Here is a 26,621-nt window from a genome sequence, read left to right as displayed (position 1 = left end):
CTAAATAAGGCATTTATGGCGACATTTTTTTGTGTTTCTTACAGATGGCAAAAAAAAAGTCTATTTAAGCGAAACATTAAGTGTTTGCATAAAACATATATATGTGCATGCGGAACTTTTTTGCTAAACTTTTTAGCATTCCAAAATTTGTACTCTATCCGTTCAGTAATATAAGAAAATATTTTAAGTTTTAATAGATTCATCTATTTTAGTATGTATCTAGTCTACTTGTAGTGTGTAGATTTACACACTATGATTGCGTACATGTTTATTTTGAAGTGTATAAAACATCTTATATTTGCAAACGGAGAGAAACTTTTTTAAAATGGAAAACATATGCATCCGAGATTAAAAGTGCATCTCAACGATCCGACACTATTGCGAGAGGGCGTATTCGTTGGGCGGTTGAAGATTTATCTAAACATTGCTCAAACGCGAGCGCCAAGGAACTGGAAGCAAAGTCCAAAGGGAATCTAAAAGGCAACGAGTGGCCCTAGTAGACACTGATGATGGGAGTAAAATTTTCCACAATGACGCGGAAACGCACACCACCCCTGCCCACATCACGCCGCGCTCGTCATCCGCTGTCGTCACGCGCTCGTCATGTGTCTTGCCGGCTCTTTCCTGGGTACTTCCCCCTTGAACATCCCTCCACACGAAGGAAGCTATTATTCATTTTTTTCGCACGTAAATAAGGCACAAATATGGTCCAGTTTCCACGTGAACGAATCCCACCTTCTCCGTTATGAGCCGAGAAAGCCAGGTCCCACCTGTCAGTACGAGTAGCACCCGACCGATGCAGTGCAGTAGTGCACCAGGTCCACAAAGCTATGCGTGGCAAGACCCCAGCCTCGCGCGTTCACACCTTGTTAACAGCTCCCTGGATGTAGCCCACAGAGCTCCGGTGAGCCTTCCCCAGAGTGGCCCACATGTCATGCACTCCACTGCGCCGTCGCACCATGAACCGGGTCCAGGCCAGGATGATTAAGCGCACGGCAATCGGTGCTCCCCGTCGCCCACGCTTCGAAAATTAAGCCCACGCTACGTAGGGATGAACGCAGCCCACAAAGTTCAAGTGCACCAGTGTCTACCGTAACCCGTGTAGACGCTCACCTGTCAGTCTACCAACCTGTTCGAGGACCACTGCACCGAGCCTACGCACGGCGGCGTCACGCTCTCAGACAAGTAAACGCCAACGCATCTGGCCCAATCGGCAGCCATGAGGATCCACGATAAATACCAAGCCTCCCTCTCCTCACGCTCTCGCCCCGCACTTGCCTTGCTGCTTCCTCAGCTCTCGCGCTCCACTTGCCTCGCTGCTGCTAGCTCCATCACTCCTCTGCCCGCTCCGGTAGCGTCGTTCGTGGCGTTCGAGCTATACGAGTCTGCTTCGATGTCGTCCATGGCGCCGCCCCCGCCGTTCGCGCAGGTGGTGGACGACCTGATCAAGGGGCAGCAGTTCGCGGCGCAGCTGCAGGATCTCCTCCGGGCCTCGCCCAAGGCGGGGCTCATCGTCGACCAGATCCTCCACACCTTCTCCCGTGCCATCCACGCCGCCGAGGCCGCCGCCGCCACCACTGCCGGCGAGTGGTCGTCGGACGTGCAGAGCGAGGTCACTGACGGCGGAAGCGGAGGCGGGAAGAGAAAGTCCGCCGCTGGAGGAGGGGACCGCAGGGCTTGCCGGAGAAAGTGAGTATTAGGCCCGAGCTCATGATTCTTGATTTATCAGTATTGCTTACGCATTTTTTCTCTCTATTATATCTAGTGCCACGAGCTTGTTAACTAACTGGATCGATCTGTGCTCTGTGTGGCGTTGCAGGACCCAGCAATCCTCCGTTGTCACGAAAACCTTGAAGAGCTTGGAGGACGGGCTCTCATGGCGCAAGTACGGCCAGAAGGACATACAGAACTGCAAGCACCCAAAGTACGTTTCTGCCCTCCAATGATTTACTACCACTGTTGCAACTACTAATAACTGCCAAAAAAAAAAAGACAACAACCTGCTCCGCCTGAAAATTAACCCCCCGGCTCGATCGATGGGTCTCCGTCAACTGACAAAAGCAACTGTGGATGTGTTTTCGTTCCACAGGGCCTACTTCCGGTGCACGCACAAGTACGACCAGCTCTGCGCGGCGCAGCGCCAGGTGCAGCTCTGCGAGGACGACTCTGGCACGTATAAGGTCACCTACCTCGGCGTCCACACCTGCCAGGACCCCGCCGATGTCCCGCCGAACGTACACCACCAGACGAGCACCTCCGATGCCCTTCACGCCGGCTTCCACCTCATCAGCTTCGCCCCCAACGCCGTCGCCACTCCCGCCTCCACCACCAGCACCATGACAACGAGCACCACCAACTACCAGCTTACGGCCGGCCCATCGATCGGGTCCGGCCCGCAGAGCCTCAAGCTGGAGGGCGGCGACCACGAGGAGGTGCTCAGCAGCAACACCCCCGGCTGCTCTGCCCTGCGCAGCACCGCCGGGGCGGCCACGGCGCCAACTTGGCCGGCGGACCAGGGCGACGTGACCTCCGCACTTCAGTACGATGGCGACGTCCACTTGGGAGATCAGTTCTTTCCCGATGATTATAGCATGTACTCGTATCTTCTTGACGACCTACCACCGTACCATTATTAATCGTTGATGATCACTGATCGATCGAGCTGTAGTAGCTCGAGAGGTACCCCAAGGATCGATCCATGGACTTGTATATATTAGTTGATAGGCCATGCTAGTCGGCAAGGATTACAACAAGGGTTCTGTTGTTGCATGACTTGAGATCCAAGTTTATTTCCCTCTGTTCTCCAATTAAACCTAACCTTTTTGTAAGTACAATCAAGTTGCTTGAACCTAACCACAAATATAACTAGGTCAACACTCCTCAATCACAGCACCATGCATTTTCAAATTGCGCTTGAAGTATTCAAGAGAGGGTCCAACCGGAAGTGCCATGCTAGTCGGCAAGGATTACAAGGCCCGTTCTTACATATGACTTGAGATCAAACTTCATTTCCCTCTTATATCTAAACCAACACTTTTTTTAATAAGTAGTACAATCAGGTTGCTTGTTGCACTTACAAACCTAAGAGCATCTCCACTCGTCCCCCCGACGAGGCCCCCGGCGAGCGTTTTTTCCATCCGGACGGCGTAATTCGGCCCAGTCGCGCCCCCGGTTCCTCGTTTTCGTCCGGATTTGGGCCTAAATCCATCCGGCGATCCCACGCCATCCCCGGCCCCCCGGGGAGCGCTCGGGGACTCCGGACGAAACGAAAACGCGCGTGGCCCCAACTTGTCGGCGACAATGGCCTCCGATCTACGGCAAAACCCTCGTCTTCCCGATCTACGGCAAAACCCTCGTCTTCCCGATCTACGGCAATACCCTCGTCGAACGAAAGCTTTGAACTCTCAAGTGGTGCAACATAGATAGATTATATATATATTTCGAATATAATTCGAATAAACATAAAAATTACATATAAAAACTTTAAAACTAAACTACTTCTTCTTCTTCTTAGAAGGCCCCGCCTCATCGTCGTCGCGGCGACGCTTCCGGCTCGTCACCTCCTCGTCGGAGGAAGTTGAGTCCTCCTCGTCGTCGTCCTCATCGGCCTCTTCGTCCTCCTCCTCCTACTCCTCCTCCTCGCTCCTCGCTCCTCCTCCTCTTCCTCGGCCTCTTCCTCGGCCTCGCTCCTCGGCCTCGCTCCACGGCCTCTTCGTCCTCCTCCCTCGTCGTCCCACTCGTCCTCGCCGGCCGGCGGGGGGAATCGTCGCCGCTGGACGATGCAGCTGGATCCCACCAATGGCGCCATCCGGGCGGCTTCCCTCGCTGTCGGTGTCCGATGGCCAAGAGATATCGCTCATGGTTGACGGAGGATGGTGACGAGAGAACGGATGAATGGCGTCGGCCGTCGGAAACCGTATATGTAGGTCTCTCGACGAAAGAGAGCGCCGGTTGCTCTTCCGCGGAGTTCGTGCTCCATTACGGCGGTTCTCGCATCGAGGCCACTTCGACCGTTCCCGACGAGTCGTTTCGGCTCTCCGATCCACTTCGCGACGGTTCAATGCGGCGAGGGAACTCCGACGATTGCCCTTCCCGGTGACTCGCGCCGTCGCTATGCACGCGGTGGGTGCGCGTCCATGGGCTCGCGGCTGGAAAAATGGGCCTCCCCAGGCCAAAAACTACATCTATCCGGCGCTAAATTTCGCCGGATTTGGGCGTGGGGAGCCCAAACGAGTGGGGATGCTCTAACGACTACAAATGTCGACACTCCTCAATCACAGCACCATGTTGAAATCGCGCTTCAAGTGTCCAAGAGGTCCAACAGGAAGTGCATTCATCTCTGGAGGGAATTAATAAACCTGATATCTTAATGTACTTTCTGAAACATGGGATTTGCCTCTTAAGGTATACCCAGTTCCCCTTCAAAATGGACTGTACAAGGATTACTTTAGCTGTCACATTTTCTATATTCTGTGTATGTACTACACCTTGAAATTGTAGCATGCTTCCTTGTACTCCACGAAACAAGGTTACTAGGTTAGGGCCTACGAATAGTGCAAACCCATACAAGCGCACATAGTAACATTCGTGCAAGGATGTTTAGGTATATTATCAAACTTGACAAGGTACCGTGTTGCTCCTAGGGGTGTCTCGGCCAAAACCCTAGCCGTCCCAACCTGCCGCCGCAGTCGGAGGAAACCAATGGGCAATGCTTCGCGCGGTGGACGACGACCGACGGGCCTACGTATCCATGCCTCCGCTCGCGGCGGGGGGCCTCTGGCCGGAGCACGGGGGTCGGCCCTGGTTGTCAGACGTGTCAGGTAGAGCCTGGTGTCCCAGGCTTTAGCTTCGAGTCAGTATTGGCTGGACGGATGCAGCTGTGAGAGTAGCTGGCGGCGGCCCGATGGCGGTGTTGAGTCTGATGTGGCCTGGTTCCTCGGGCCATAAGGCCTACAATGTGGGGCTTGCAGCAATTTGCAGCGGGGAAGAGGTGGTTTCACATGTGTTCGGTGTTGCGTGACACTGCGGTAGTCGAAAATTTGTCTAGCAGCAGCGATCTGCGGATCTGCCCACTACGATATCAGCCAATGGCGATGTTTGAGTTTGGCATATGGGGTGGCTGTCCTAGCCTTTCGATGGTGGCAAGCATCGCGTTCATGTCGCTGTCGCGGTGGCCGGACCATTTATTTGGTGGTGGTCTCAACCTCTATGTGTACTGGTCTATGGCGATACGGGACATACTATTTTGAGAACGTAGAGTTTCGAGGTCGACGGCGGTATGGGACCCCATCTACTTCCAGACCGGGTTCAGTTCAACTCAGCAGCACTACAACAACGCAAGAGGACCATGTGGTTATAAACACATACGCACACACCAAAATGTGGTTCTCTCGCTTAGGCAACACTTAAAAGCCACCAATGATAAATGTGTTGGGGAAAGTGCACACACATCACTTCTTTTGGGCAGCGCATGGTGATCTGTGGTGTCGTGCTCTTATACGAGTAACAAGATTGAAGCGTCTCGGTAGATTAATAGATATGTCAAAATTTAGTTTTGTGTACATGTAATGATTTTTCTCGATAAGGAGCATATATTAATATTTAGAGTTGTCGCTTAAAGAATAGCAATGCTCAATTTTAACAAGGGAATGAGGTACAAGATAATTCAAAATTAAGTCTTTGTATTTTATTCCTAATAGGTATGAATACATCTTCCGCAAAACCAATGAGGCAAAACTTGTATTGCTGAAAACAAGGTACCTTCTCGAGAAATAGGTCCTCGTTGAGGCTGTTGATGGAAGAAAGTAAAACTAAAGGTTATTGACCTTACCTCCATATATATCATAGTGGCAGAATGTGTTCCGGAACAAAGTCTACAAATAGAGGAAAGACAAAATGATAATGATCATAGCGTCTCAATTAAAGTTATACTAAAGTGAGTAAGATTCAAGAATACATTTTGCGTCTTTGCGGAATTATATTCATGATTCACTTGCTTGTCTTGGAACAAGACATACCAACAAACCGCAAAAGAAAAAAAAACGATGCGGACCTGAGTGCGAGAAATGACTTGAAGAGTCATGAAATCCTATATATTGAGTTACATTTAAGATTATAAGGTATTTTGATACTTGATCTTATTAAGTAAAGATGTTACTTGATCTTCCTTAGGAAGATCAGAAACTTCAAGAAAGACATAAAGCTCGATTTGTCATAAAGGATGTTTTGACAAAGTCAAAAGGTTGACTACAAATGTGTAGTGATGCTTGAGTCATTAGGGTTTTTAACTAGCAATTACCACATTTTGTGAATTGATGAAAGTTTGTCAAAAACTGCATCTCCTGCAATATCTGAATTAAAGAAGAGTTGTAATTAGTACAACAAGCAAGTTTTTTCAATCATATGAATGTTGGTGTATCGTAGCTGGAATTCTCGATTTGATGGATGATCAAAGGATTTTGGGATTTTCCAAGATATTGAGAAGGCCTGCATTTGCAAGAAACTGAATCGGAGCTAAATAGTCTTCCTAATATTTATGTGTAGATGATGCATTTTGAAGTGGGAGTTAAGCAAATTTTCTTAATCATTATATGAAGATGACACAGTTTGAGTGGGAGCTAATTGAGTTTTCCTTATCTCATATGTTACTAACATATTTTGAGTAGGAGCTAAGTGTGTTTTCCTGATCTTATATATGGCTGACATATTCGAGTGGGAGCTTATCAAACATTCTTATATGTAGATGACATATCATGAATGTTGCAGGTGGTGCCTGTGATAATTTAAGCTAGTTAAACATTCTATGGATGAAGTTGAATATTGAAACATTAAAAGGACCATCAAGGTAGTTTGATACGTTCAATAAACATTAAGTCGGAATTCTCTCCTAGAATAGATTATGAAGAAGTTCAGAATGGAACAAGCCAAGAAGGAGTTCTTACTTGTATAACTAGGTGGAGCATTGAGTTGATCTCGTTGCTACAACGATGGTTACATGAGAGAATAGGGATGTGCTACATCCCCTTACATCTGACTCATAAGGTTCTATCATTAAACCGTGTTGTCTACACGACATAATGTGACCCAAGTTCTTGGCCGGAAGAACATGTTCCAAAGTGATTACCGAGTTAATCACTAGAAACAGTTATAAGTATATTTTTTCAGCCACTGGTGAGAAAAATTGTTGGAAAGCAAGCAAACACGCCCAATACATACTAGGATCTTGTTTCTAAAATGGTAGGATCAAGACAGCCAAGCTGCAGCAAATTTGAACTAGTATCAACTTTGAGTTGTCATGGTAATATCAGCTTTGAGTTGTCCGCTATTTACAGGGCATGGAAATCATTCCAGAAAGACGGGATAGACAAAGTCCAAGCACACTCGTACCAAATCCCAGAAAAGTACTATGCAATTCCTGTCCCAATTTCTCCGAAACATTTCGTCAAACAGCTTGCCGGCGGCAGAACGCTCCCCAGAGCAGCAGGGCCACGGGGCCAGCAGCCGCAACCCAGACGAAGACGGCCGCCCAAGGGAGCATGATGGACGAGAAGGTGGCGGCGATCTTGCCGGCGGACATGGAGATCAGGATCGCGGTGAGCACCGCCCCTGCCGCCTGGAGCCGGCGCCTCCCGCGGCCGGGCGGCACGCGGCGGACGGCGTGGAGGCAGTAGACGGCGAGGAGCGTGATGAGGTAGTGCCCGACGAGCACGGCCACGGCGAGCGGGTCGCCGGCGGAGCGGTACACCGCCGCGGCCCAGTTGCCGGTTGCTATGACGAAGCACAACGCCTGCGTCCTGCCCAAGCCGTCCATGTCGCGCCGCGCCGCGCCGCGCCGAAGGTTTCTCCCGAAGTCCCGATGCGCCGAGTCGAGAGAAGTTGAGCTTGGTGAATTGGTACGTTTGAGGCCCATTAAACGGCCCATATGGTTCCTGTATTTGTATTGGCCCGTTTGGAGAATTGGGCCCAAGCCCAAGCTAAAGCTATCTCCCCACCCCAGCCGTTGCAACTGCCCAGACTGTACTTTGTTCTCCATTCTCCGCGAACCGCAATCCGACGACTTTAGGGTTTCCACACCACTCCGAATCCAACCAGCGGCCATGGCGACGGCGGCGGCGGCGAAGGGAGGCGAGAAGCCGGCGCTGAGGAAGCCCGTATTCGTCAAGGTGGACCAGCTCGGCCCGGGCACCGTCGGCCACACGCTCACCGTCAAGGTCGTCAGCGCCAAACCCATCGCCCCCCGCGCACGCGCACCAGGCGGCGGGCCCGCTGCCTCCCGCCAGGTCCGCATTGCGGAGTGCATCGTCGGTGACGAGACAGGGGTCATCGTCTTCACCGCCCGCAACGACCAAGGTGATTGTCGTTTCGACTTGTATTCCTACTGTTGTCGTGTTTGGTTGTGGGCGAGGTTTATAATGCATATTTTTTTAATATGCGTGCGAGATTTATAATGCAGAATCAGATTGATATGGCCATTCACAATAATAAAAAATGCACTCGGAATTTCCCAAATGTTTTTTGCACACATGACTTTTTATTTAAAAAATGACATATGGAAAGTCGCATGTTAATTGACTTATCAAAATATACGTTTTCAGCTGCAGCCTTGCAGCTTGTTTCCCAGGTTAATAACCACTGTAGGCTTACGCTAGCGCACAATGTTCTGGTTTCTTCAGTTCAACAAGGAGTTGTCAGTTTAGCGAAATAACATGATTAGATGCAACGAAAGCGAGAGCGAAAGTTCCAGGGTAGCTGCTTCCTAGCCTGCTTGCTAGGATCGGAGAACAAATCACACATGTGCTCGCTTGGCTATGGATATTGTTCACTGGCAACATCGAGCATCCTTACAATAGACCATGCACTTTCTTAATCATGTTATTTGGACATGACTTGAAAGGAAGTCACATATGGAAAGTCACATGTTATTTGCGTTTCCAAAATATACGTTTTCAGCTGCGGCCTTGCAGCTTGTTTCCCAGGTCAATAACCACTCTTGGCTGCCGCTAGCACACCATGTTCTGGTTTCTTCAGTTCAACAAGGAGCGGTCATAGTAAAATAACATGATTAGATGCAACGAAAACGAGCACGAAATGGACATCGTTCCAGTGGTAGCTGCTTCCTAGCCTGCTTGCTAGGATCCGAGAACAAATCACACATGTGCTCGCTTGGCCATTGGATATTTGTCACTGGCAACATTGGGCATCCTCATAAAAGACCCTGCACTTTCCTAATTTGCACCCCATTGTTATGTGGTCCAATTTTAGTTAGAATCACATTTCATTTCATTTGATGAATAGATAGATTTCTCGGGCGGTGGAGTATTACCCTGACATGTTGCCAATCAATCTACTTGGCTTCTGGTCTCGTCACTTCACACTGCAGGTCCTGAAGCCACACTTCTTGTCTGCCTCTGACCTGGGTTTCTGTCTTCTTGGTGGTGCTGCAGAGTGCCCAACGTAGCTGTTGTTTTGGCCATATCAAGCAGCATGATGACTAGTCTTCCTGCCCTGGAGATGGGTGATTGGCCCTTCCAGCCTTTGCGGTATCCACCTATAGACCATGGCAGCTAACAATCTAACATTAGGAAAGTCACACACTCAATGTTCACCAAGGCACTGGGAGCTAGTTGGCCAGCAGCCTGGCTCTTAGCTGATTAGGCAGACTACGATTAACGAGCTAGCTGTGTAGATGTTGCCAGGTCTAGTGGTATATGTCTGCTTTTTAAGTTTCCCAAGGTATCCATTTGTCGCCATATTCTGTAATATCACCTCAAATTTGACATGTGCAGTCCTGGTCTAAATTGTATTTTGTTCCAGAGGTAGCTGCTTCCTAGCCTGGCTAGGATCCGAGAAAAAATCACACATGTGCTCGCTTGGCTATGGATACTCGTCACTGGCAACATTGAGCATCCTCATAAAAGACCCTGCACTTTCCTAATTTGATCCCCATTGTTCTGTGGTCCAATTTTTATTAGAATCACTTTTCATTTCATTTGATGAATAGAATTCTCTGGCGGCAGAGTATTGCCCTGACCTGTTGCCAATCATATATCTACTTGGCTTCTGGTCTCGTCACTTCTCACTACAGGTCTGGAAGCCACACTGCTTGTCTACCTCTGACCTGGGTTGCTATCTTCCTGGTGGTGCTGCAGGGTGCCCAACCTAGCCGCGTTTTGGCCACACCAAGCAACATGATGACTAGCCTTCCTGCCCTGGAGATGGGTGATTGGCCCTTCCAGCCTTTGGGATATCCACCTATAGACCATGGCAGCTAACATTAGGAAAGTGACACACTCAATGTTCACCAAGGCACTGGTACCGGCAGCGGTAGTATCGCTTTGAGTCCCACGTGGCAGAACTGTAGGCTAATCTCGAACCCAGAGCGGTAGTACCGCTTACCAAAGCGGTAGTACCGGTCATGCTGAAACTGTTTTTTCCTCTTTTCCTCTCTAACCACGTCACCTCGCGACACACACACAAAACCAGAAAACCTATAAGCTACGCTTGAGTCTTCCGATCCTGATGTGTTCAGCGAGGGCACCGTGCACCTGCAAATCTATCCAAAGCAAACTATGCACATGGTGAAATTCATTCTAGTGTTGTTATCAAACACACAAAACACGAGGAATAGATTTTGCTCTTTCAACTGGGCGACTCTTAGCTGATTAGGCTAGCTCTGAAGATGTTGCCAGGTCTAGTGCTATGTCTGCTTTTTAAGTTTACCAAGGTATCCATGTGTGGCCATATTCTGTAATATCACCTCAAATTTGACATATGCAGTCCTCGTCTAAATCTTATTTTGTTCCATAGGTAGCTGCTTCATAGCCTGGCTAGGCTCCGAGAACAAATCACACATGTGCCCGCTTGGCTATGGATATTTTTCACTGGCAACATCGAGCATCCTTATAAAATACCCTACACTTTTTTAATTTGCCCCCATTGTTCTAGGGTCTAACTTTAGTTAAAATCATAGTATTTCATTCCATTTGATGAATAGATTTCTCGGGCGGTGGAGTATTTCCCTGAGCTGTTGCCTATTATTATGTATACATGAGCTAGGGTTAGGATATTACCTGGTTGATGTTGGGATATGACGCTCCTTGCCGAGGGAGCAGTGGTCGTGGTGGTGGGGAAGGTTTCGAGCTGGTCCCTACTCCCGCTGCCGCCGGAGAACGAGATCTCGAGCCCCAGCCGGCTGTGGACGATCTCCTCGAGGCAGCGCGCCGCCGCCATTCTCCATGCGAGTTCCTGCAGCGTCTCCTCTGGCCCGCCCCCACGGTCGTCCCCATCCGGCTCCATCGGCTCTGCCCGTCCGCTTGCCTCCACCCTTCTCCCGGATGTGCTCCTCCAGCGCATGCGCCATGCCTCTGCACGTCGTCCCGTCGAACAAGGGGAGGCAGGCGATTGGGGAGAAAGAGGAGGAGAAGCAGCGGGGATTGGGTAGATCGAGAGAGGCGGGGATTGGGCAGCGTCCCGCGATCTAGGTTTCCACGGCCCCATGCGGATAGAAAAGGGAGGTGACCCGAACTACCACGCGTGGCTGCCTCTGACCGGCGGCCCCAGCACGAAGAAGGTTCCACCTATCATGGAGTTGCTCTGAAGCAGAACGAGTGACTAAAGATTTGACCGTATCTAACGGCTGAAGTGAAATGTGGAAGAATTTTTTTACTGTCGCATGTCTAACCAACGACCAGGATGAATGTGCCCCTTTGGTTGCCTTCTCTGGCCGGGTAGCCTAGGGGCCTTTTAGAAGAGAAATATTGCCCAACCAAGCTGCATCTTTGCCATGCCTCAATATGGTGCCTAGCCTTCCCGCCCTGGGTGTTTGGCCCTCCCAGCCTTTGCAGTCTCTGTAGCCTCTCTTCTCTCAATCTCACGATCAACAACCTGAGAAACAAAGGAACAGAGAGGCGAGGTGTTTTGTGCTGCGTGCAATCTGATTGCAGCTTTTCTGGTTTCTCCTTTTTATTAGCGAAAACAAAGGGAAGTGCACAACCTCCTTGATGCCCACTACTTGAACGTGCCATCCCACGTCCCGGCAACGAGGAGATCTGGTCAAGCACAAGACCAATTCCTAGCTTATCTGTTCCTAAAAGATAGCTGAAACCAAACTAACCTAACTCGTCGAACGGGTGACAAGTGCTAACCGATGAATCCGACAAAGAGAAATAAGCTAACAGCTAGATTAACCAACAAACTCCCCTAATCTAGATGTCCTTCACCCGAACAATGCCAATCCGCCGTCGCAATTCCTCGGAGCCGGACACGGCCAAGAGACTTTGTCAGAGCGTCGGAGAGCTGGTCCGCCGTGCGTACGTACTGGACGTCGATGTCGCCATCCTCTACGCATTGGCGGATGAAGTGGAACCTGATCTGGATGTGCTTGCTTCGGTCGTGGAAGACCGGGTTCTTCATCAGCGCGATCGCTGATTTGTTGTCGACGCGAAGCTCGATCGCGCCGTCGTCGTGGCCAAGCAACTCGCCCAGGGCTCGCCTGAGCCATATCCCCTGGCACGCACCACTCGTAGCAGCGACGTACTCCGCCTCGCACGAGGAGAGAGCCACGATCTTCTCGCTCGACGATCGCGCGAGAAACGGGGCTCGCCCGTAGAAGTGCGAGCACCCCACTAGTGCTCTTGCGATCATCAATGTCGCCGCCGTGGTCGGCGTCGCCGTAGCCCACCAGCCTGACCTTGCCCTCCCGGTGCGTGTACTCACACCCGAGGGTCTTCGTGCCGCCGATGTAGCGCGATAGATGCTTCACCGCCGCCATGTGCTCGCTCGTTGGCTTCTCCATAAACCTGCTCAGAAAACCCACTGTGAAGCAGATATCTGGCCGGGTATGGACGAGGTAGCGCAGCCCCCCCACAACGCTGCGGTAGAGTGAGGGGTCCACCGCCGTGCCGGTGCCGTTCTTGCTCAGCTTCAGCCGCAACTCCATCGGAGCCGCCGTCGCGTTGCAGTCGCTCATGCCCATTCTGTCGAGCAGTTTCTCTGCATAGGCTGCCTGCCCCAACCGGATGCAACCGGGCCTCTGTGTCACCTCGATGCCGAGGTAGTATGACAGAAGACCCAGATCGCTCATCCGGAACAGGGAGGTCATCTCTTGCTTGAACTCACCGATGGCGGCCGTCGAGGTTCCGGTGATGATCAGATCGTCGACGTACACGCCGAGGAGCAGCCGCCCGCCGTCCTTCGTGCGCGTGTACACGGCGTGGTCGGAGGGGCACTTGACGAAGCCAAGCCTCACGAGGCTCGTGTCCAGCTTCGCGTTCCATGCCCGCGGTGCCTGGCGGAGGCCGTACATGGCCTTGTGCGACCGGAGTACCTTCCCTCCGATCCAGATTTGGCGAATCCGGGCGGCCGCGCGACGTAGACCTCCTCCTTGAGCTCCCCGTTGAGGAAGGCGCTCTTGACGTCGAGGTGGTGCACCTCCCACCTCTCTTGTGCGGCGACGGCGAGGAGAAGCCGCACGGAGTCAAGCCGTGCGACGGGGCAAAGACTTCCTCGAAGTCAACTCCCTCCCGCTGCACGAACCCTTTGGCGACGATGCGGGCCTTGTGCTTCACGACGGCGCCTTTCTCGTCCCTTTTGACCTTGAAGACCCACTTCAGCCCAATGGGCTTGTGGCCTGGTGGCAGGTCAGCGAGGGTCCAGGTGTCGTTTTCCTCGATGCAGCCCATTTCCTCCTCCATGGCCTTGCTCCGGCCTTGCATCCTTCGAGCTTCAGCCACACCGCTTGGCTCGTCGCCAGCGTGGTGAGCGAGCAGACGCTCGGCACGGCCTGGTGGAGCAAGGTCGTCGCCGAGCAGATCCGAAACGCGGCGGTATCGGTGCTCTTCTCCATCGTCCTCTCCATCCACCAGAGAGGGATCAGGGGCAGCTGGTGGAGTTGCGAACTCCACCCCTGGTGGTGGCGAAGCGTCGGCTCCCTGCTGTGGTGGTGATGGAGCTGCGGGAGTGGCCGGAGGCGAGGCTGAGTGTGTAGACTCGCCCCCTTCCTCCAGATCTTCCAGTCTTGAGGTGGGATTGGGCGCGAAGGTATACTCCACGACGAATTCCCCACCCAAGTCCTCTGCTCCCGTGCCATCATCCTTGCTCCAGTCCCAGCTTTCTCCCTCGTCGAAGACCACATCGCGGGAGATGTGTACGCGGCGGGTGACTGGGTTGTACACCCTGTACGCCTTGGAGCGAGGCTCGTACCCGATGAAGATCATCGGAGTACTCCTGTCATCAAGCTTGCGCAGGAGTGGCCGCGCGCTCTTGACGTGGGCGACGCAGCCGAACACGCGAAGGTGTTCGACCGACGGCTTCTTCCCGTACCACGCCTCGTATGGTGTCTGCCCCTCGACGCTGCGTGTGAAGGAGCGGTTGAGCACGTACACGGCCGTCGTCACCGCCTCGCCCCAGAAGAAACTGGGCAAGTTCTTCGCCTTCATCATGCTTCTCGCCATGCCCACCACCGTCTGGTTGCGTCGCTCGACCACGCCATTCTGCTGTGGTGAATAGGGCGCCGTCAGGTGGCGCTTGACACCGGTGTTGGCGAAGTGGGCGGCGAGCGTGGACGACGTGAACTCTCCGCCACGGTCCGTGCGCAGGGTGCGCAGCTGTCGGCGTGCCTCTGTCTGCGCCTTGGCCTGGAAGCGCTTGAGAGCCGCGGCAGCCTCGTCCTTCGTCGTGAGCAGCACCAACCACATGAAGCGGCTGTGGTCATCGACAAGGAGGAGGAAGTAACGCCGTCCAGCCGGCGTCGGTGGCGTGATCGCGCCGCATAGGTCGGCGTGGACGAGTTCAAGCGGCTCCTCCGCTCGAAACTTCGCTCGCTGCGGGAACGGCGTTCGCCGTTGCTTGCCTGCGAGGCAGGCCTCGCACGGCTCTCCGGTGGGCTCGACCGCAGGCGGTCCTCGCACCATGCCGTTCCGCGCCATCCTCTCGCAGCGCTTCAAGGTGCGGGTGGCCGAAACGAGCATGCCAACGCCAAGGGACCGTGTCCTTCCTCATCGCGAGGCACACGGGCTGTACGGGCTGCATTGTCAACTTGTAGAGACGGTTGGGAGCCCGTTTTACCTTGAGCAGGAGCTTGTCGCTGCGGTCGAGAATCGTCAGCACGCCACGGCGAATGCGGATGTCGTAGGCCAGCTCGTCGAGCTGACCGAGGCTCACGACGCTGCTCTTCAGCTTCGGGATGAAGTACACGTCGGAGAAGGCTCGTTGCGGTCCTCCGTCGATGCAGAACGCGATGGTACCACGCCCCTTGATTTGCACCACCGAGCCATCGCCGAAGCGGACGTTGCCGGTGATGGTCTCGTCGAGCGTTGAGAATGCCGCACGATCACCAGTCATGTGATTCGACGCGCCGGTGTCGAGGTACCATGTCGTGTCGGGCCGTTCGTCAGCGCGCCCAGGGACGACCATGGCCTTCTCCTCGTTGAGGAGCACGAGCGCACGCTCTGGTGCCCTCCGCTCAGCTGCGGCCTCACGCTATAGGGCAGGAAGCGGTTGCGCTGGAGCTGGCGCAGGTGGCTGCGCGTCGAGCTCGATTTCCGCGAGCAGCATCGCGGGGTCAGCATCGTCGTCCTCCTTGGCGAGGTGAGCTTCCTCCTCGCGCTTCTTCTTACGGCATTCTCGGGCCCAATGGCCCTTCTTGCCGCAGTAGCGACAGACGTCGTCGCGTCTGGCGCCGTCGGCGTCGCGAGCCGGGCGCCTGTCATCGCGGCCCTTGCCGCGGTTCCTAGCTTGGCGGTTGGCCCCGCCGGAGCCGCTGCCGCCCGCGTCGTGGGTGGCGCGCTGTTTCTGTCGCGAGCGCCACTCCTCCTCAGTGAGGAGCAGCTGGCCCGACCCGCCCTCACTGTCGAGGGCGTCGTTCTCCTCCACCACGAGCAACCTCCCGCACAGCTCCTCAATGGACATCCGTTTGATATCTAACGGAGACTCAATTGAGGAGGCCATCGAGCGATACTTACGGGCGAGGACACGGAGAAACTTCCCGACAGCCTTGTGTTCGTCCTCCGGGTCGCCGAGGATCTCCAGGTCGGCGAGGATGGTGGAGAGGCGCAGTGCGAAGTCCTCGACGCTTTCCCCTTCCTTGAAGGCGAGGCGATCGTACTCGCGGCGGCGCGTTTGCGCTTTGGCGTCGCGGACGCGTTCTGCTCCGACGCGCAGCGTCCTGAGCATGTCCCACGCGGCCTTGGCATTGTCCTTGGCGGCGAGGGTGCGCACGAGCTCCGGCGGCACGGCGCGAAGGAGAGCCGACAGAGCTGCACGATCTTCGTGCTCGTCGCACTCGTCCTCGTTCACGGCGTCCCAGAGGCCGTGAACCTGGAGTTGCACTCGCATGAGTACCGCCCGATCCGCGTAGTTGGTCCGCGTCAAGGTTGGCCACTGCGAGCCGGTGACCTCACGCGCGACCTTCTCCCTCGCCACCAGCTCGCGCCCATGGTGCTGGCTCCGACCACGGCGAGCTGGCGATCGAGACGGCGAGCGAGCCTTTGAGCGCGCTGGGGACTTGGAGCCTGACGCGGTTGCATCCGTGGGCTTCTTCTTCCCTCCTTGCGCCGCTGGCTTCACCGGCGGTGGCGGCGTACCTACCATGATCGGCAGGCTCTGATACCACTTGTAGCCTCTCTTCTCTCAATCTCACGATCAACAACCTGAGAAACAAAGGAACAGAGAGGCGAGGTGTTTTGTGCTGCGTGCAATCTGATTGCAGCTTTTCTGGTTTCTCCTTTTTATTAGCGAAAACAAAGGGAAGTGCACAACCTCCTTGATGCCCACTACTTGAACGTGCCATCCCACGTCCTGGCAACGAGGAGATCTGGTCAAGCACAAGACCAATTCCTAGCTTATCTGTTCCTAAAAGATAGCTGAAACCAAACTAACCTAACTGTCGAACGGGTGACAGTGCTAACTGACGAATCTGACAAAGAGAATTAAGCTAACAGCTAGATTAACCAACAGTCTCCAGGTATAGACCATGGTAGCTAACATTAGGTAATTCACACAGCCAATGTTCCCAAGCACTGGTTGTTAGTTCAGCGGCAACCTAGCACCTACTCGTTCCGTTTCTTTTTAATTGACTCTGATTTATTACAAAATTTTGAACTAAATTAAAAGGGAATGGAGGGAGTAGCTGATTAGGCAGAGTACGGTTAACAGGCTAGGTGTGAGGTTGTCGCCAGGCCTATAGGCATCACCTAGGAAGGCTATGTGGCTGCCTTTGAAGTTTTCAAAAGTGTCTATGCGCCTCCCCTATTTTGTAATATTACCTCAAATTGGACATATGCCTAAAATACTATTTTGTTTCAAAGTGCAAGTCAGTGATCATATGATGTATACTTGTATCCACATAGCTCACTTTATCTTAAAGAGGAAATCACATAGCTACCACCATTTTGTCTGGCTACTTCCCAATATAGCACAGACATCAAATGTTGCCAAAATATCACTTCTTCCGACCCAAAATATCACTATCAGTTAAGAACAGCTAACATTTTGAGCAAAAGACCCAAATGGTCTGAATTGTTCTCATTAAGAACAACACGTAACAAGTACTCTAGTTAATGCCTTGGAGACCAATTTTCTGACCGCACCAAAACTTGTTGGTGAAATGCTAAATAGATAGACCTATCAAGCAGCGGCAGGTCACCAGGATGCCCTCGCCTAATGTGTATCGCCATCGTAGCAATAACATTCTGTCCTCCTCGGCCATTCACGTAGTCTAAACTTCCTCGCAGCTCAAGATGAGTAGGTTGTGTCACAAGAGTCAAAGACTCTGAAGAGCAGGTGTCCAGATTGTGTGACAGATACATGAAAAAATGGGATATGCCAATTTGATGTAGGAGCAGGACATCGCCTGGTTGAATAGGTTGGGCCAGACCTAGTATGGATGGATATTTTTCCATTTAAAAAAAGTTGAACTGTACACATCTTGTTGACTAAAAAAAGTGAGTTGAGAACTAAAATCAGTGGTGTTTTGGCAACCTTGAATATTTTGTTCTTATTTTGGATAGTGCTGTTGCGGAGGCAATTTCGCCCATCCTTAATTATAGCTCTTTCAATGCTGCCAAACCAGTTCATTTCTATCCTTGTGTGCTGTAGATATCAACCTTCCCTTTTGGTTGTCACTTTTTCACTCGTGAAGGTTTTTCTTATTTCTTTTTGTTGTAGTGCTTTCATAGTTTTCATCCTTCCCTACACATTGTTCAAAGCATACTAATTGTGTTATTGTGTGAACCTGACAAGCACTTCTATTCTCGAAAGGTTCTAATGTCGATAATCTTGTCTGATAAAGCTGTACAAGATTTTCAGTGAAAAGGTTGAGTGTCATACAGTTTAATTTCAGTCGTATGCTGTATTTGAGTTTGATTCTCCATTGTATGTTTACCCAACTAGGAAGTACCTCATACAGCACCTTGTTTTTTCCATTTAGAAGCTATTGTTTGGTATGTCTCTAGCTCTTGGACTCAACTACGTGAGAAGTTCTTGTTTGTTCTGTGATGGTTGTCATGTTTTCTGCTATCCACCTTTGCATGTCTTGTTGCTTTTTTTGGGTTCAATTATTTCCCGCAAATCTTTATTTGCACAAACGACAGTCTGTATTTCTGTGTGTGCGCCTGTAACCTGATGATACTGTTTGTTATTTTTACAGTTGACTTACTGAAGCCAGGCACTACGGTCCTCTTGAGGAATGCAAGAATTGATATGTTCAAGGGGTCGATGAGGCTTGCCGTCGACAAGTGGGGGCGTGTTGAGGTTACCGAGCCTGCTAGTTTTACCGTGAAAGAGGACAATAACATGTCACTAGTAGAGTACGAGCTGGTTAACGTGGCCTAGTGGTCGGTCTAACTGTTTTCTTTTGCTTCCATAAGAAAGCATGTCGAACTTCAGGAAGAATTTCTATGTTTATCTGTTTGCTGCTGGTGTTAGAATTTTTGGCCAGCGAGATTTATACGAAATCCATTTGTGCATCCATGAAAAAAAGGGCTAGTAGCTATTTTTATTGTGGCCCCTATGGCTCATTGTATCATTGGCATTAAGGTTGGTTGCCCTTGGCGCTGCATGATAATTGCTGGGAGTCTGGGATCTGCCGGATGGATGCAGCCATTGCCACGCAAATGGAGTTCGACAATGGCGGCTTGCAAGTGTGGAGAATGCACCAAAACGCTGGTTAGCGATGGAGAGGGAAACAGCGTGACCTTGTTCCATGCAGATACGAGAACAGCACTCCGGCCAAGATTGCTGACTGTGACTTTCCCTGCACAGTAACTACACCCGTGACAATGGAAGAGAATAGATGCCGGTGGAGACGTGGAGTTGAAGATAAGAGGCCCTGCACACACAGTAGGTCAGTAGCTAGTTCCGAGAGACTCCAAGGCGTGATCGTCACATTCCGTGGAAGAGAAGAGACGCCGGTGGAGGCCTGGATTGGTGGACCACTTGCACGATTCCAGGGTCCGGCCGGCGTGCGCCTGCGACTGGCAGCAACCACCAATTCGCCATGGCACGCCGCTACAAGTCCACAACTCGATTCCAAGGCGCCAAGGTTTCTTCCATTTACTCACGAGTTCACTCATGTATTCATAGAGTGTATATATCTCCAAGATCTAGCATGGTTGTGCCTTCCCGGCGATAAGGCCAGGAGCTACATGGCTCCAAGCCTCTGAGGCCCATCGGCCGGCAGGACCATGCATCCATGTGTTGCGTGTACCTTGTTGTAGACTTGTAGCAGGGCTAGTATGATATCCCAGTTTAGTGAACTCTCTTTACTCGGTTTCGGAACAAAAGGAAACTCTCTCAAAAGAGACTGCTGGGGTACAGCTACATATATTCCTCATCAAACCACTACAATGCTGGTCTAAAGATGAGCACTGTAGGAGGAATTTCAGGATTGACCAGCACCTTTAAAATAACACATGCATTAATATTAGATGGAGATGGTGGTTTAGGCAATTGGACATTTCTTGATATGAACACCACCTTGTATGTTCAAAATGCATGTTACTCCTCATAGTAGGACTACCAATTCCACAAATAATACTACCACTGTTCCTAAATATAAGCCTTTTTAGATAGCTATTTTTTCTATAAAAAATGTTTATATTTTAGAATGGGGGTAATATGTTATTAATAAATAATAAAACATGCATTCAAAATATATTTTTTAAAATCAAAACTTTTCTTTTTGATTCTTCACCATATCTAACGATACAGCCTGAAAAAGTTCAGCTTTCGGCCTCTCCAGCATAGATGCACCCAGCCAACATGTACAAGAACACAAACATGAACAAACGTAGCAAATTTTGTTGTTGCTAGAAATAAAAGAAAAACAAACCCTAATACCACCGTAGGGCTCATGATACCAAAATACGGAGACTAGGTCGCCAGTCGCCACCCATGTTGGGAAACATAGTCCCTGAGTGATATTGATCAACATATAGAGCATAAGCTCCAACCACTCAAGAAGGATCAAAGCATGGAACCGAGTTGAGAGCTCCCTCGAACAATTGACAATCACATTAGCAGTGCATCGAGGAGGTGATAAGTTGGGTGCACATGGCTCTAGAAAGAGGATAAGCAAAAAAATGCAGCCTCATGATTTCCATATATAAGGTAGTTATAGAATCTATTTGTACTCCAATGATTAATGCAATTATATTATTGATATACAAGTTGTTAACTCAACAATATATAAATATACCAGAGGCCTACTAATTAGGTACGGAAAATCCTATTGTTGACTATCGCATTGCGGGATTTTTAGTTCGGTTATACTATTGCCTATTGGTAACATTCACTAGTAGAAAACCCTCCTTTAGTACCGGTTCTAGAGGACCTTTAGTACAGATTTTGGAACCGGTAGTAAAGATTCGGTACTAAAGCCTTCCCCTTTAGTACCGGTTTCTTACGAACCGGTACTAAAGGTGCCTCCACGTGGGCACGGAGGAGCCCGCGGGGCTGGAGACATACTAAAGGTTGGCCCCTTTTTTCTCTTTCGATTTTTTTTTTTTAAAATCAACTTTTTACCCAAATTTTTTATTTGAATTGTTTAACCACTTAATCACACTGTACACACATTTATCACTAAGCATTAACTTCTTATTTCAATCTAAATTACTCGATTCTACTAACACTTCCCCACAGGTCACCCATCCTCAGACTACTCCAGCCCTAGCACGCTTAACTTCTTAGAGCATCTCCAGTCGCATCCTTCAAAAAACGTCCAGAACAAATGATTTGGGGCATGTTTGGGACCGCGTCGGACAAAAAGAGACTAAAAATCTGTACAAAAAAGAGACCCTTTCCAGCCGCGTCCCTCAAACAGCGTCCGGATGCATGCATTTTAATAGAGGGGACCACCCCATGTGGGAAAAGTAGGTGAGAGAAAGTGTGGGAAAAGAGAATGACATGTGGGGAGAAGGGGCTGCATGCATGCGTCCGGACGCTATTTTTGTGGCCGGCGTAAGAGTCACTACCGGGGACGCCGGACATAAAATGAGGCACTATTTAGCTTTGGGAGACGCGACTGGACCGCGTTTTTCTCCATTTCTTGTCCGCCGTCCCTCAAACGTCATTTGGGGAACGCGACTGGAGGTGCTCTTAGTTCCTTCCGAATGAGCTACCTACAAACAACTAATGCTTACCTGACAATAGTATCCAATCAATCCTATTAACCCATGGACTATGATGTCACACACATTTATTTTATGAATCGAAATAATTATTTAAATAAAAATAAATAAATCATTAATAATAATCTTGAATTAAAATATTCTTGAATGCAAATAATAATTAACTTATTTCCTTTTCCATTTAATATTGAATAATTCATATCTGCAAATCCGTAAATCAAAATTTGACAAATAATACATCCAAATCGATTAGAAAAATGAGAGAATTCCAAATAGGAAATCCATATCATCCACATCCATGCACCTCTTTTCAAAATGACAAATTCTTGCCGATTCGGCTGGAAACGAGTAAAATTTGAACTGCAGGTGCATCTTGGTTTGCTCATGATTTTTTGGGAAAAATCATTTTTCGGTACACAACTACCTATTTCATCAGATATATACAAAGAGTTTCTCAATATTCAACCCCTAGCTACGAACGGTCGTGCCCGCCGTCTTGACTTTTTCCTGAAACCGGCATAGAAAATTCTACAAAATTCATAAAAATTCAAAATGGTGTAAGACCTTCACGTGTTGTCATTATATATGCCCTAGTATCCACAAAAAATAATAGACTTCGAATACCAAAGTTCTGTTGAAAATGTTTTCAAAGAAACGAGCTATCTCCTACGAACATTCTAGGGTTTCGGGCCAAATGACGGGTGTTTTGGCCACATCCATGGCATAGTTTGCTAAAATGTGTCCATATTTCACACAAACATGCATATTGCAAGCACGGACAATGTTCACGGAGGAAGTTTTCATATTTGTTGGGAAAAAACCATTTCCCATTTTTCGAGTGCAAAAAATGAGTTTTTTTTGTGAAGCAGCAACCACAAGTATGTTGCAAAAATTGGGACATGCATTTTTTGAGTACATTAGACCATGTTAGATTCAAAAATAACCAAAGTGTTGGCTGTGAAAAGGTTTCCATTCACTTCTTTTGAAAATGACAAATTCTTGCCGATTCAGCTGGAAATGGGTAAAATTTGAACTGCAGGTGCATCGTAGGTTGCTCATGATTTTTGGGAAAATCATTTTTAGGTACACAACTACCTATTTTATCAGAGATATACAAAGAGTTTCTCAATATTAAACCCCTAGCTACGATCGGTCGTGTCCGCCGTCTTGACTTTTTCCTAAAACCGACATAGAAAATTCTACAAAATTCACAAAAATTCAAAATGGTGTAAGACCTTCGCGTGGTGTCATTATATATGCCCTAGCATCCACCAAAAATAATAGACTTGGAATACCAAAGTTCTGTTTAAAATGTTTTCAAAGAAACGAGCTATCTCCTACGAACATTCTAGGGTTTCGGGCCAAATGACGGGTGTTTTAGCCACATCCATGGCATAGTTTGCTAAAATGTGCCCATATTCTACACAAACATGCATCTTGGAAGCACGGACAATGTTCACGGAGGAAGTTTTTATATTTATTTGGAAAAAACCATTTTCCATTTTTCGAGTGCAAAAAATGGGTTTTTTTGTGAAGCAGCAACCACAAATATGTTGCAAAAATTGGGACATGCATTTTTTGAGTACATTAGACCATGTTAGATTCAAAAATAACCAAAGTGTTGGTTGTGAAAAGGTTTCCATGCACCTCTTTTGAAAATGACAAATTCCTGCCGATTCAGATGGAAACGGGTAAAATTTGAACTGTAGGTGCATCTAGGTTGCTCATGATTTTTGTGGAAAAGTAATTTTTAGGTACACAACTACCTATTTTATCAGAGATATACAAAGAGTTTCTCAATATTCAACACCTAGCTGCGATCGGTCGTGCCCGCTGTCTTGACTTTTTCCTGAAACCGACATAGAAAATTCTATAAAACTCAAAAAAATTAACAATGGTGTAAGACCTTCGCGTGGTGTCATTATATATGCCCTAGTATCCACCAAAAATAATAGACTTTGAATACCAAAGTTTTGTTGAAAATATTTTCAAAGAAACGAGCTATCTCCTACGAACATTCTAGGGTTTCGGACCAAATGATGGGTGTTTTGGCCACATCCATGGCATAGTTTGTGTGCTCATATTCCACACAAACATGCATCTTGGAAGCACGGACAATGTTCACGGAGGAAGTTTTCATATTTGTTGAAAAAAAACTATTTTCCATTTTTCGAGTGCAAAAAAATGGGTTTTTTTGTGAAGCAGCAACCACAAATATGTTGCAAAAATTGGGACATGCATTTTTTGAGTACACTAGACCATGTTATATTCACAAATAACCAAAGTGTTGGCTCTGAAAAGGTTTCCATGCACCTCTTTTGAAAATAACAAATTCTTGCCGATTCAGGTGGAAACGGGTAAAATTTGATCTGGAGGTGCATCGTAGTTTGCTCATGATTTTTGGGAAAAATCTTTTTTAGGTACACAACTACCTATTTCATCAGAGATATAAAAAGAGTTTCTCAATATTCAACTCCTAGCTATGAACGGCCGTGCCCGCCGTCTTGACTTTTTCTTGAAACTGGCATAGAAAATTCTACAAAATTCACAAAAATTTAAAATGGTGTAAGACCTTTGCGTGGTGTCATTATATATGCCCTAGTATCCACAAAAAATAATATACTTGGAATACCAAAGTTTTGTTGAAAATGTTTTCAAAGAAACGAGGTTGAACATGGTACCACATAACTTTTGGTTGGATTCCGGCCCCTCTTCGGTGAAACCCTTGTTTGAACATGAATTTTTTTGTCCTTGCTCATGGATTTTTTTTGAAGAATATAGTTTGAACAATGTGTATGATGTTTTGGATCTACTTCTTCTCTTAGAAACGAGCTAAAGAACATCGAAAGCCGAGTTCCATTGCAAAAGTTATGCTCAAAACGGTGAGTGAGTAAAAAAAACAGAGAAAAACCTTTAGTACCGGTTCGTATCACAAACCGGTACTAAAGATCTACCTTTAGTACCGATTCGTGATACTAACCGGTACTAAAGATCTACCTTTAGTACCGATTCGTGATACGAACCGGTACTAAAGAGTGCGCGATCCTCAGTACTAAAGATGAAGTTCGAACCGGTACTAAAAGTTACTCGACAGTGGAACCGGTAGTAATGCTACCTTTAGTACCGGTTTATAAGGGAACTTACTAAAGGCTCAGACGGTTGCCCCTTTTTCTACTAGTGATTGCATTACCAGTCCTATAAAAATAACGTGTTTGCAAAGTGTTGGCAAAACATTGACCATTTGTGTAAATTTCATCGAAGTGTATGCTGATCTAAGTGGATGCTAGAAAGACGATCCATAAGCTGTTCCAAGCGGTGAAACTTTGGTCCATCAAAACTTTCTGAAACACTAGACTTGGCCCATTGCGTTCCATAACTGATGCAACCAAGGTATTTTTAACCCTTGCAGTGTTGCATAGACTTGAATATTGTTGGATGGAGGATGTATTTACAAGCAAGATATCCTCCCAGAATATCACATGAGATCCATCTTTGAGAGTTTTTTTTTTGAAATTTTTGCCGATCTGTTAATAGTTATCAACAGCAGTACAAACAGATCCAAAAGTAATAAAAATTACAAGTAGGTCTTTCGACCATCTAGCGATAACTACAAACACTGACGTGAGCCGAAGGCGCGCTGCCGTTCTCGCCCCTCCATCACCAGAGCCGGGCAAAGCTTGTCGTTGTAAAGCTTATTGTAGTAGACAAACGAAAAGTCGTAGTGCTAAGGCCCCAAAGGACCAGTACACCAGAGCAGCAACCATTGTCAAAGATGATAACCGTAGATCAAAAAACCACACCAACGAACACGAAAACCGATTAGATCCCGCGAGACCTGTCGGGCACATGCCTCACCATCCCGAAGAAAACACTAAAAATAACCTAACAAAGAACGAAAACCCTCCCGCCAGCGAGAGGCCGTGGTCTGCCACACCTCCAAGGCCCTAAGGCCACTGAAGGCGGAGCGGACCGTCGGCGTCGCTGGCGAGGGGATGGAACCCTAGATGGGTTTTTCCAGCCGCCTCGCGATCGCATTCTCATGGGAGTCCCGTACGTACTGGTTCAACAGTTGTTCCCCTCACCTTTGAGAGTATTTAATGTCATAAAAACAAAGCAAAATAAAAGAAAAGAAAGAACCATTTGACACTCATAAAGGCTGCCCAAAATTGAATTCCCCTTGGTTTGCACTCTATTTGGGTAAGAGTCTTTGATCCCAAGTATTTTATCTCAGATAACTATCACACATCATCCTCATTGATGGACTTGAATAACCATCTTGCTAACATACTCACATCTTTTTATACAAGACACCGAGGCCCCCACACTTCACTTGGCAAAACGGTATTTTTAATTTTGTTTGTTACTTTCCAAACTTGATCTAGAACTGAAGTACGCTGGTCGTTTTGGCACTCGTGTTTTCGACAGTTGCTCTTGAGCAACAGGTTGGGGTTCCTTGTTTCTTTTGCTATCATGATCCATACGGAGGATGGTACTATCTGCACATTGTAGAATAGACAGTCCATTTTCCACAGGATGAGGCACCACCCCCATTAATTAGATCATCTGACTTGGCTCTCTCAATCATAACTTTCAACTGCATTAGAAAGAATAGGGGTAGAGGATTCCTTGGCGCGAGGACTCTTTTTTCTTCGTTTGAAAATACGATCCTAAATTATGGTCAGCATCCTTAATTTCATCCAGACGTACGATAGAGTCATGCAAGGGTGGATTTAATGGCATTGTTTTCTTAAGAGTTACTTAGTCATCAATCTATGTTCGCACATAGGAGTATTTACCAGTTTGAATCTTTAGAAGGTTGACTGAGCTGAGTCTATTCCATTACCAGCTGGTCGAAGTAAACGGCGGCCGCCCTCTGAGGAGGACAGCCTCCCTCTCTAATCTTGCATTCATCACCGACGCTCTGACCGTTACGCATCACAACATCTCCACGCCCATATATATGCGTGCGGAGCAGAGCAGAGTAGAATGCCTAGCCAC

The 26,621-nt window shown here is 48.7% G+C and overlaps 2 protein-coding genes across 2 annotated transcripts; both read left to right on the top strand.

Moving 5' to 3' along the window:
- Positions 1-1,328: 1,328 nt before the first annotated feature.
- Positions 1,329-2,760, top strand: LOC124649067 (transcription factor WRKY45-2-like). Its single transcript, XM_047188743.1, has 3 exons — positions 1,329-1,689; positions 1,820-1,924; positions 2,090-2,760. The coding sequence occupies exons 1-3, from the start codon at positions 1,394-1,396 to the stop codon at positions 2,634-2,636; spliced, it is 948 nt and encodes a 315-aa protein (XP_047044699.1). The 5' UTR covers positions 1,329-1,393; the 3' UTR covers positions 2,637-2,760.
- A 5,292-nt stretch (positions 2,761-8,052) lies between these two features.
- Positions 8,053-18,962, top strand: LOC124708264 (uncharacterized protein At4g28440-like). Its single transcript, XM_047239945.1, has 2 exons — positions 8,053-8,349; positions 18,644-18,962. Exons 1-2 carry the CDS (start codon positions 8,097-8,099, stop codon positions 18,826-18,828), a joined length of 438 nt encoding a protein of 145 aa, XP_047095901.1. The 5' UTR covers positions 8,053-8,096; the 3' UTR covers positions 18,829-18,962.
- The last annotated feature ends 7,659 nt before the right edge of the window (positions 18,963-26,621 follow it).

The sequence above is a fragment of the Lolium rigidum genome, chromosome 4 (assembly GCF_022539505.1).
Source record: "Lolium rigidum isolate FL_2022 chromosome 4, APGP_CSIRO_Lrig_0.1, whole genome shotgun sequence".
Classification (NCBI taxonomy): Eukaryota; Viridiplantae; Streptophyta; class Magnoliopsida; order Poales; family Poaceae; genus Lolium; species Lolium rigidum.
This window is presented reverse-complemented; position numbering and strand designations above follow the sequence as displayed.